The sequence below is a fragment of the Salvelinus sp. IW2-2015 genome, linkage group LG7, assembly GCF_002910315.2.
Source record: "Salvelinus sp. IW2-2015 linkage group LG7, ASM291031v2, whole genome shotgun sequence".
Taxonomy (NCBI): Eukaryota; Metazoa; Chordata; class Actinopteri; order Salmoniformes; family Salmonidae; genus Salvelinus; species Salvelinus sp. IW2-2015.
Genome location: NC_036847.1, coordinates 14,550,629 through 14,562,360, shown reverse-complemented (window position 1 = coordinate 14,562,360; position 11,732 = coordinate 14,550,629). Strand labels below are relative to the sequence as shown.

General features: G+C 46.2%; 1 protein-coding gene across 2 annotated transcripts in view; it reads right to left on the bottom strand.

Moving 5' to 3' along the window:
- LOC111966926 (extracellular sulfatase Sulf-2-like) overlaps positions 1-11,732 on the bottom strand; it is a 181,605-nt gene that overhangs the window by 31,327 nt on the left and 138,546 nt on the right. For both annotated transcript variants that reach the window (XM_023991871.2, XM_070444456.1), the window contains exons 4-6: positions 8,408-8,647; positions 4,157-4,308; positions 2,912-3,081 (exon numbers count right to left, since the gene is read on the bottom strand). In XM_023991871.2, coding sequence (XP_023847639.1) covers positions 2,912-3,081; positions 4,157-4,308; positions 8,408-8,647 — 562 coding nt within the window. The remainder of the gene's footprint in view (positions 1-2,911; positions 3,082-4,156; positions 4,309-8,407; positions 8,648-11,732) is intronic.

The following is an 11,732-nucleotide window of genomic DNA, read 5'->3' as shown; positions in this document are numbered from 1 at the left end:
GATACAGTGAAAAAAAAAAGTCTATATATCAATGTGAGCAAGTGAGGTGAGATAAGGGAGGTGAAGGCAAACAAATATATGTTATAATAAGATAAAATAATAAAAAGGCATGGTGGCGAAGTAATACAAACACAGAGCAAGTAAATATAAAAATAAACACTGGAAGGTTGGTTTTGCAGTGGAAGAAAGCGCAAAGTAGAGACAGAAAATAATGGGTGCAAAGGAGCAAAATAAATAAATAAATACAGTAGGTAAAAGAGGTAGTTGTTTTGGGCTAAATTATAGATGGGCTATGTACAGGTGGCAGTAATCTATGAGCTGCTCTGACAGCTGGTGCTTAAAGCTAGTGAGGGAGATAAGTGTTTCCAGTTTCAGAGATTTTTGTAGTTCGTTCCAGTCATTGGCAGCAGAGAACTGGAAGGAGAGGCGGCCAAAGGAAGAATTGGTTTTGGGGGTGACCAGAGAGATAAACCTGCTGGAGCGCGTGCTACAGGTAGGTGTGCTATGGTGACCAGCGAGCTGAGATAAGGGGGGATTTACCTAGCAGGGTCTGTGTGACCTGGAACCAGTGGGTTTGGCGACGAGTATGAAGCGAGGGCCAGCCAACGAGAGTGTACAGGTCGCAGTGGTGGGTAGTATATGGGGCTTTGGTGACAAAACGGATGGAACTGTGATAGACTGCATCCAATTTATTGAGTAGGGTTTTGGAGGCTATTTTGTAAATGAACATCACGAAGTCGAGGATTGGTAGGATGGTCATGTTTACAAGGTATGTTTGGCAGCATGAGTGAAGGATGCTTTGTTGCGGAATCGGAAGCCAATTCTCTAGATTTAACTTTGATTGGAAATGTTTGATGTGAGTCTGGAAGGAGAGTTTACAGTCTAACCAGACACCTAGGTATTTGTAGTTGTCCACATATTCTAAGTCCAGAAGCCGTCCAGAGTAGTGATGTTGGACGGCGGGCAGGTGCAGGCGCGATCGGTTGAAGAGCATGCATTTAGTTTTACTTGTATTTAAGAGCAATCTGGAGGCCACGGAATGAGAGTTGTATGGCATTGAAGCTCGCCTGGAGGGTTGTTAACAACAGTTAGTGCTGTTGTCCGGGGTAGGGGTAGCCAGGTGGAAAGCATGGCCAGCCGTAGAAAAATGCTTATTGAAATTCTCAATTATAGTGGATTTGTCGGTGGTGACAGTGTTTCCTATCTTCAGAGCAGTTGGAAGCTGGGAGGAGGTGTTCTTATTCTCCATGGACTTTACAGTGTCCCAGAACTTTTTTGAATTTGTGTTGCAGGAAGCAAATTTCTGCTTGAAAAAGCTAGCCTTGGCTTTTCTAACTGCCTGTGTATACTGGTTTCTAGCTTCCCTGAAAAGCCTTCATTTACCATCAGCCCAGAGCTACAGAGGGAAGGCCACAGAGGGTGAGAGGAGGAGATGAGGGGAAAGAGTTTGGCATTATCAGAGAGAGAGCGAGAGAGAGAGAGATAGCAGGGACAGGGTGCACCTGAGGGGTGAGGGAGAAGGTGAGTAGGGGCGAGAGAGCAGCCTTCCATCCCAGCTACAGGCTTTCAGGGGTCAAATTACAACAGCAGCACATGCCAACAGGCTGTTGTAGTGTAGTGTTGTGTCCAGGCAGGGCTGTGGGATACAGTTCTCTACAGTGTGCCCAGTTCAGATGCAGCACTGCTGGGTGCCTTAGACACGATACAGCGATCACAGCCACTACAAGCTGATTGGGCCTCATGGGATGCCTCTACATCTAAAGCACAGAGCAGTGATACAATGTGTGTTGATGTGTGCATTCGTGTGTGTTTGTTTGTATGCCTGTGTTTCAGTGTTAAAGAAAGTGAACAAGTATTTGTTCAGAGGCAGGAGAGAGAGCCCACCGAGCGAACGCGCACACACACAACCCAGCATGGCTGGGAATGGCACCGACAAGCCCTGATGGATATGACTGCAATGAGAGTACTGGTGTGTGCAAAGATGGAGGGAGGGTGTAGAAAACCCTTACAGTTGCCCATGAGTACTTCTCAGGGTCCTCTCTTACCCTCTCTCAGAGACACAACTTTAAGAAACGTTATTACCCCGAAGAGAGTAGAGGTACTGGGGGGGATGGGCTTTCTATTGTTCACAGACACTCTGCCCCCCAACGTTCACACCCCTGCTCCTGAAACACTCGGTTGCTAGGTCCAACCAGAATCACATGACTTAGTCAGCCAATCAGAGGCTTTACCTGGGAGCAGCAAAAAGCTCTCTGCCTCTCAGCTCTTTAGTGGTTTCCAGGAGGGCAGGTTGAGACAACCTCTATAAACTCCTGTCCTCCACCTCAACTCACATCTTGACCCCAACCGTGTGTTAGTGCGTCACTGACCATAAAACCACTTCCACAGCTACTAGTCTCCTCTTCCTGTTTGCCGTGTGTGGTAATAAAATGTGGATTGTATCCCTGTCTCCTGCTGGCCATTCTAAACTGCGACGCCGGGACATTTGAACCTATATCTAAACTGGCATCTCTATCGGAGTCCGCTCTTTTTCAGAGGGAAAGAGGGAAGGGGAGAGGGAAAGAGAGGGAGGGAGAGCGAGTGAGTGAGAGAATGAGAGAGAATACAGGGGGAAAGTGACACATTGTTCACTGGAGCCGATAACTGCTTTCCCTTGAAGATTCGGAGAAAAGGAGAGAACTGAAAATACTGCTTTATCTTGGAATCATATATAGTTCTCGACATTACTTATTGGCGCAAGATACCTTGTTTAATACCCGATAGCCTCACATTTAAGCCGCCATTCCATGAAAACATCACAGCATAAAAGGTTCATGTTATTGAGTCAGAATGATGTTGTTTCCTTACACAGTAAAGCCACTTCATTGTTCGTGCATCAGTGCATGCTTGCACATGCGTTCCAGACACTCACATGTGCTGGGAAGCGTTGGGGAAGGCAGTGCTGTATTGCGGTGCGGAGTCTTCCGGCCCGTGTGGGGCAGCGTGGCTCATTACCATCATCACTGGCCGGTGTGGGTATATCCTCTTAGAGGAACGGAAGTAGTTGATGCTATCCTCTGTGATGAGATCTGTAAAGTAGTCCTGCAAGAAGATGAAATATTGATTTAACATCCTCACAATGAAAGGGGACATCAGTAAATACACTTTCCACAAATGTCTGTTTATCAGCTGGACTCTCTTAAACAGATTCTTGCAAGTCACCACATGCTAGCTCTCTCAGTAACCGAAAGATTGCTGGATCAATTCCCCGAGCTGACAAGGTAAAAATCTGTCATTCTGCTTCGTTAACCCACTGTTCCCCGGGGCACCGAAGACGTGGATGTCAATTAAGGCAGCCCTCGGCACCTCTGATTCAGAGGGGTTGGGTTAAATGTGGAAGACACATTTCAGTTGAATGCATTCAGTTGTACAACTGACTAGGTATCCCCCTTTCCCTTTTCCTTTCCAGGACAATGTTTCATCAAACACTTCAGATGTGTAACTAATATACTATTGCCGTAAACAGCCTCTTCAGAGAGGTCTCTTCCTCTATTAATACCTGACAACGGAATGACAAGGAGAAGGTTCCAGATGGTGCTCTGAGAACAAGCCAAGGGGAATATGCAGTCAGTGTTCCTCACTCCTCTTTTCCTCTCCTCCTCCTGCCCCTACTCTCTTACCCCCTCTCTGAGAACAAGCCACGGGGAATATGCAGTCAGTGTTCCTCACTCCTCTTTTCCTCTACTACTCCTGCCCCTACTCTCTCACCCCCTCTCTGAGACAGTGGCCGTGAGGGATGGAGATAGAGCCTTTAGTGGACAGGTTGTGTACATCTGCAGGGCAGTGTTCCTGCTCCTCCCCTCCCTCTCTACTGTGGGAGGAACCCATTCCTGGAAAGAGTTGGCAGGCACCACTAGAACTAAACTGGGGCCAGGTGTTGTGCTGGACAGGCTATGGGGTGGTGCTGGGAAACAGGAGAGTTAAATAAGTTCTATGCCGTTGGGAAACATGTTGAGAGAAGATACAGTGGGTAAATGTAGGGAAATGAAGAGTGGGTCATAGTTGATGGCTGATGTAAGATCTGAACCCTAGACTATATCGTGCACACAGCCATAGGCAGAGCACAGCACCAGAGAAGTAACACACACACACACACACACACAGATATTATACAGACCTTAGGATACTCGCAGCCGTGTTTCTCTCTGACTCCGTTCCTGCACAGGGTGTAGTTGTAGAAGCGGGAGTTCTTGACCAGCCCCACCCACTCCCTCCATCCAGGAGGAATATAGGAACCGTTGTACTCATTCAGGTACTTCCCAAAGAAGCCTGCATGGTGGGCCACAGGACAAAGGCAGAAAAGCCAATTCAATTCACTTAGTTACATCCAATCTAATTGGTTTCATCTGCACACTTCATCATTTGCTTTTCTTGTGAAAGGATGGATGGAGGAAGGAGGGATTGGGCGGTGGAGGCTGAAATGTCACTGACACGTACGTCAATACTCATGATTCAGCTGTTGGGGGTGCACTAACAAACCAACAGACGGATCGATGAAAGCATAAGCATGGGAAGTAAAAAGCTCTGGCTGTCCAAGTGCTGCTACTGCTGCTTCTGCGGAATTTGGAATGGATAAATGTCAGAGACAAGACTGATCTGCTCCCCTCCAGGTGGATTACCAGGAAGTAGCTGAGGGAGAATACTACATTATTTATTTGACATTTTGCAGGATGAAATCTCTTGAGATGCACCATCTTGTTTTCAAGAAACAAACAATACTTAGTAACAACAATTGTGACTCGTTTCAGGAAACTAGGTGTATGTCATGCATCACTACTTCACAGGAGAACTTAAAAAAAAAAAATCTAAATTTGTTTTTGGGCAGAAATCCCTTATGGAACATGTGAACCTTCATGTGTCTTAATAACAAACTTGTATGCCATCTGTAAATATGAATACAATTGTTAAATGACGAGCATAGTTGGTTTAGTCACAGAAAAAGAGAGCAACCTTCCCGCTAGCCATGATTGGATGAGATAATGAGTGGGCTGGACATCAGATTGGTCTGCCCTGTTCTGTAGCGCTCTTCTGTCTATAACATGCTGGTCAGTATGTGTAGGTAATCCTGTCTATAACATGCTGGTCAGTATGTGTAGGTAATCCTGTCTATAACATGCTGGTCAGTCACTGTGTAGGTAATCCTTTCTATATCATGTTGATCATGTATGTGTAGGTAATCCTTTCTATAACATGCTTGGTCAGATGTGTAGGTAATCCCTGTCTATAACATGCTGGTCAGTAGTGTAGGTAATCCTGTCTATAACAGCTGCTGGTCAGTATTTGTCGGTAATTCCTGTCTATAAATTAGCTGGTCAGTTGTGTAGGTAATCCTTTCTATAACATGCTGGTCAGTAATGTGTCGGTGATCCTGGTCTATAACATGCTGGTCAGTATGTGTAGGTAATCCTGTCTATAACATGGTGGTCCGTATGTGTAGGTAATCCTGTTATAACTGCTGGTCAGTATGTGTAGGTAATCCTGTTTATAACATGCTGGTCAGTATGTGTAGCGTAATTCCTGTCTATAACATGCTGGTCAGTATGTTAGGTAATCCTGTCTATAATAAATGCTGGTCAGTATGGTGTAGGTTAATGTCCTGTCTATACATGCTGGTCAGTATGTGTAGGTAATCCTGTCTATAACATGATGGTCAGTAATGTGTAGGTAATCCTGTCTATAACATGCTGGTCAGTATGTGTAGGTAATCCTGTCTATAACATGCTGGTCAGTATGTGTAGGTATCCTGTCTATAACAATGCTGGTAGTATGTGTAGGTATCCTGTCTATAACATGCTGGTCAGTATGTGTAGGTAATCCTGTCTATAACATGGCTGGTCAGTATGTGTAGGTACATCCTGTCTATAACTGCTGGTCAGTATGTGTAGGTAATCCTGTCTATAACATGCTGGTCAGTATGTGTAGGTCATCCTGTCTATAACATGCTGGTCAGTATGTGTAGGTAATCCTTTCTAACAGGGCTTTTATGAAAGATATCACATAGTACAACTGCATAAGTGTTGCTCTCCACTATGCAAGTAACCATTTCAATAGAATGTTCATGATGTCACTACGACAACTGTCGATAGACGTAGCTGGTAAATTCTCCCTGGTTACCTGCTCCGATTCCAGAGCACTCTCATCTGAGTGTGCCAGAGAGCAGAATAACGGACGAATTTACGAACGCTCAACACCCGTTGAATATGGCCGGTGTCAGTAAACATTGTCAAAAAAGCTTCATTAATTAAATTCTTGCCAGCAGCACAGTTGTAGTCACCAACGCTCTTGATAACATAAAAACAGCCTAACCAGCTCTGTTAGGGCCAGTAAAATGGTCAGAGTGAGCTGTTCTCTCATTTGTGTCTGGAAGTAGCTAGCAAGCTAGCCAACGTTAGCCTGTTAGCTTGGGTGCTTGACTGCTGTTAGGTCAGATCAACGCTCGGATCAACCCTACTCCTCAGCCAGAGCGTCCAGTGTGCGCTCTGAACGCGCTGAGAGTGTGAAAGTTAGACGTACAAATTTCATACCCCCCCCCCAAAAATGCTAACCTCCCCTGTTATTGTAATGGTGAGAGGTTAGCATGTCTCGGGGGTATATTTGTGAGTCTAACTTTCTCACTCCTCATTAATCACGATTCAGTCAGGATGATCCATAATCATGGTAGCATCCACATGAATGTCGAAGTGTGGGGACTACGAACAAAAAGTGCTGTAATTTCGAAACGGTTCACCTGATATGGATGAAAATACCTCAAATGAAAGCTGTCAGTCTGCACTTTAACCCCATAATCATTGTATCATTTCAAATCCAAGGTGCTGAAGTACATAACTACTGTCCCAATATTTTTGGAGCTCACTGTATATACATACATAGAGTTTCTCCACATGGTCATGTTTCTAATAGTTAAAAACACAAACAGTTTGTTCTTAACAGGCCTGTTTTTGCAAAGAGTCTAGGATTGCTGATATAGGATCAGTTTAGTCTTTTAGATCATAATAGGATTATATGGACAGCACAGCGGGGGACCTGATTCTAAATCAGCAGTCAGCTAATTCTAAATGATCAGAGTTACAAGCAGCACCACCAGCCACAGTGCATCCCTCTGGGGGAAGGGACAGTTCTTCAGTGGCTCAACGTGAACACAGAACTGATGGGCTGCCACAAGGCAGGAGGCCTGTGACAAAGCTCATGTTGGGGAGAGGCAGGGTGCTGTTTGACAGATACACAACACAGACACGGTGTAGACAGACGTGGGTTGCTGTTTCCGTCCGTGGGAACATGGAGGATTTCTAGGGAGTCTACTAGGAACAGACGCTACAGCATGTCTAGTTGTCACCGAGTGCCATTTTCTTGACTGATTGTAACTCTGTTGACTTTCTACATTCCTTATTAGGATTTCAAAGAATGCGTGTGGTAATAGGACATTGCTACAGTAGTGCAGAGCTTCTCCTTTCATTTTGGAATGAGTCACAAAGATTTAACTTCAAATGTTTGTGGAAGGAGCACATAACCACATCATCAAATGCGGGTTTTGAAATTGAGTGCACGTGTGCGCATTAAAACAATAACGGATCAAATCAAATCAAATTGTATTGGTCACATGCACATGGTTAGCAGATGTTATTGTGAATGTAGCGAAATGCTTGTGATACATAAAAAAACTAAACACTGCAAAGTCTCCTAAGGACTGAAAGCGAGGCGACCCTCTCTGTCGGTGCCATCTTGATCATGTGTGTGTGTGTGTATGCATGCTTGTGTGTGTTCTTTTCCCATAATTCCAGTGATTTCTGGAGGACAGGAAAAAGAGCATGACAGAGCTGGCTCCAGACATGTATTTTCCTCTGTTATGACTGTGGGCCATGTAGGTCTACCTGATGCAATAGGAACAGAGACACAGAATGTCAGCGTCTGTGTGGGTGAAACAGTGGAGCCCATCACAGATAATGGCCATCCACTCAGAGGCCCAGGGTGCATCCCAAATGGCACCCTATTCCTTTTATAGTGCACTACTGTTGACCCGGGCCCATAGGTAGTAGTGCACTTTATAGGTAATAGGGTGCTATTTGGCACAGTCCCAGTGTTCTCAGCCCCACTCAGGCTACTGCCTAGCTAGCACACTCAGCATCAGCAGAGAACAGAACACCAGACAGTGGAAAACCAATCTAATGACTTTCACAAGCCCTGACTGAGGGTGTGCAACGTGTAACCTAATTATGACAAATATTTGAGTTCTCAATTAAATGAGTGTTTGGCTTAATTGAATAGGAGATTCATGCCTTCAGAGAGTTGGGTAGCTTCAGGTGTGTGTGTGTGTGTGTGTGCGTGCCTGTCAGTACGTCTGTGTGTGTGTCGCTCTGTACGGACCACTGACCTGTCCTGTAGCCGGTGTTGTTGAGGTACACTCCGAAGGTCCTAGTCTCGTGCTGGGCCTGCCAGGAGGGGGAGGAGCAGTTTTCGTTGTTGGTGTAGGTGTTGTGATTGTGAACGTACTTCCCCGTCAGCATGGAGGAGCGCGAAGGACAGCACATGGGCGTGGTCACAAAGGCGTTGGAGAAGTGAGTCCCGCCCTGCTCCATGATACGTCGGGTCTTATTCATAGCCTGCATGGAGCCTGAGGAGGTACAGAGAGGGAGCGAGAGAAACACACACACGGGTCAGATCCACTCTGCTCCAGGCAGACATGTAACTAGCAGGAGGTAGCCCACACGCACCACTAAACAATACCATGTCAATAGAGGGAGAATGTCATCTGTTCTGCTAATTATGCGTGTGTGAGAAGGAAGGAGCGAGGAGGGTATATGGGGAGAAGGGCCTCGATGTCTGTCCCTCTCCTGGGAGGATAAAGAGGATTAAACAGACAACACAAAGGAGAGCAGAGGAGAAGCAGGAGAGGAGAGGCAGGAGAAGCAGGAGAGGAGAGACAGGAGAGAAGAGGAGAGGCAGGAGAGGAGAGGCAGGAGAAGCAGGAGAGGAGGACAGGAAAGAGAAGAAGGAGAGGCAGGAGAGGAGAGGAGAGAGGCAGGAGAGAAGCGGCAGGAGAGAAGAGGAGAGGCAGGAGAGAAGAGGAGAGGCAGGAGAGGAGAAGACAGGAGAGAAGCAGGAGAGGCATGAGAGGAGAGGAGAGGAGAGGCAGGAGAGGAGAGGGCAGGAGAAGCAGGAGCAGGAGAGAACAGGAGAGAAGAGGAGAGGCAGGAAGAAGGAGAAGAGAGGCAGGAGAGGAAGGCAGGAGAGAGAGAGAGAGGGCAGGAGAGAAGAGGAGAAGCAGGAGAGGAGAGGCAGGAGAAGCAGGAGAGGAGAGACAGGAGAGAAGAGGAGAGGCAGGAGAGGAGAGGCAGGAGAGAAGAGGCAAGGCAGTAGAGGAGAAGAAGGCAGGAGAGAAGAGGAGAGGAGGAGAGAGGAGAGGAGAGGCAGTAAGGAGAGGAGAGAAGAGAAGAGGAGAGGCTTCACAACAGGGGATGGATGGGGTCTGGCTGGCTTCACTAACAGGGGATGGATGGGGGGCTGTCTGGCTGTCAGAGGGAGATGCTGAGAGCAATGGATCCCAGTAAGGATTGACCTGTGAGTTTGGCAGGGAGTCAGCTGACCTCTTTTGAAAATTCATCCTGGCTTTTCTGAATGAACAGTAATGAAATGATTATCTTTCCTATGTAGACCTATTGTATGAATGAGTCCTCCATATGTGGCTGAGTTTATGGGTTCTGTAGTAATGTGTACAGCCAATCCAGTCAAAGGTTCAGGAACAGACACACGCACACGCACACACACGCACACGCACACGCACACGCACACGCACACGCACACGCACACGCACCACGCACACGCACACGCACACACACACACAACACACACACACACACACACACACACACACACACACATTTGGATCACAACACAACACATAACACGCAACCCCTCACATATAGAGAGAGGAGGGGCCAGGAAGGGCAGGGTGAAGTGTACAGACAGAGGAAGTCCTGAGCTACTTGACCTTTTCACAGACAATCACCAGGCATTTAACAACCAGACAAAGGTTAAAACACAGGGCTGGCCATTCAGAGAAATGTCAACATGGTGTCCTACAGAAGTTCAGACAGGGAGGGGAAAGTTCTCTTTAACATGGGAGATTTTTCACAGATAACAGTGCTGTGGGAGTTTCATTCCAAACAGTATTTTGTGAAACGCTACATAAGCTTGTACATTTGAAAAAAGCAATATATTGATCGACCATTGGACCCATTGGAGAGCCGCATAAATGAGGCAGTACAATAGTTAATTATCCCAAAAATCTGGAGTCTTCAGGGGCCGTTTTCTTTCAGGAAGATCCTCTCTTTTTCCACAGGCTTAATGTAATTGTAAATTGATTTGAAAATGACTTTGACAAGGTGTTCTTCAATCTGCTTTCATCTCTGCCTCTCCATGGCTATTGAGCTGCGTCAGTCATATCTCTGTGCCAAATGAATGGGAGCCACAATGAGAAGATGGATACAGCTGATTGAACTGCATTCATGTGAGATAGGCTGCCTTTCACACTGCAACAACGTGAAAGGAAAAGGGAGGGGAGACTGAACGAAACAGAGGAGGGAGAGCGGTAACTACTATAACTAAAGCTTTTTCCTCAATCTGGGTGGAACGTGACGTGTCCATTTTCAGGCACTCGAGGGAACTATGATGCAGTGTGGAGAGAGCTGGAGAGTGGAGAGTGGTTAGTGTTTAGGGAACAGCTGCCTCATAAATGGAGTGCTCTGAAGAGGGACCCGTTGACGGACAAGTATCCACCTGCGAGTCATTACATCACGGTAGAGCCACATGCTCTCCAAGTCCAGGACTCTGATGCAGAGTTAGCTGCCCAGTAGAAAGCCTGCATATTCAACCATTTAGCGCCGCGTGGCCTAGAGCAGAGAGGGTCATTGGCAGAGAGCAGTGGTGGTATCTCCATGGTCTGGCTGTCATTTCAGGTGATGACATAACGGGATATACAGTGCATTCGGAAAGTATTCAGAACCCTTGACTTTTTCCACATATTGTTACGTTACTTCCTTATAATAAAATTTATTAAATAATATTTTTTCCTCATCAATCTACACACAATACCCCATAATGACAAAGCAAAAACAGTTTTTTAGAAATGTTTGCAAATGTTTAAAAATACAAAACAGAAATACCTTATTTACATAAGTATTCAGACCCTTTGCTATGAGACTTGAAATTGAGCTCAGGTGCATCCTGTTTCCATTGATCATCCTTGAGATGTTTCTACAACTTGATTGGAGTACACCTGTGGAAAATTCAATTGATTGAACATGATTTGGAAAGGCACACACCTGTCAATAAGGTACCACAGTTGACAGTGCAGGTCAGAGCAAAAACTAAGGCACAAGGTTGAAGGAATTGTCCGTAGAGCTCCAAGAGAGGATTGTGTCGAAGCACAGATCTGGGGAAGGGTACCAAAATATTTCTGCATTGAAGGTCCCCAAGAACACAGTGGCCTCCATCATTCTTAAATGGAACATGTTTGGAACCACCAAGAATCTTCCTAGAGCTGGCCGCCCGGCCAAACTGAGCAATCGGGGGAGAAGGGCCTTGGTCAGGGAGGTGACCAAGAACCTGATGGTCACTCTGACAGAGTTCCAGAGTTCCTCTGTGGAGATGGGAGAACCTTCCAGAATGACAACCAACTCAGCAGCACTCCACCAATC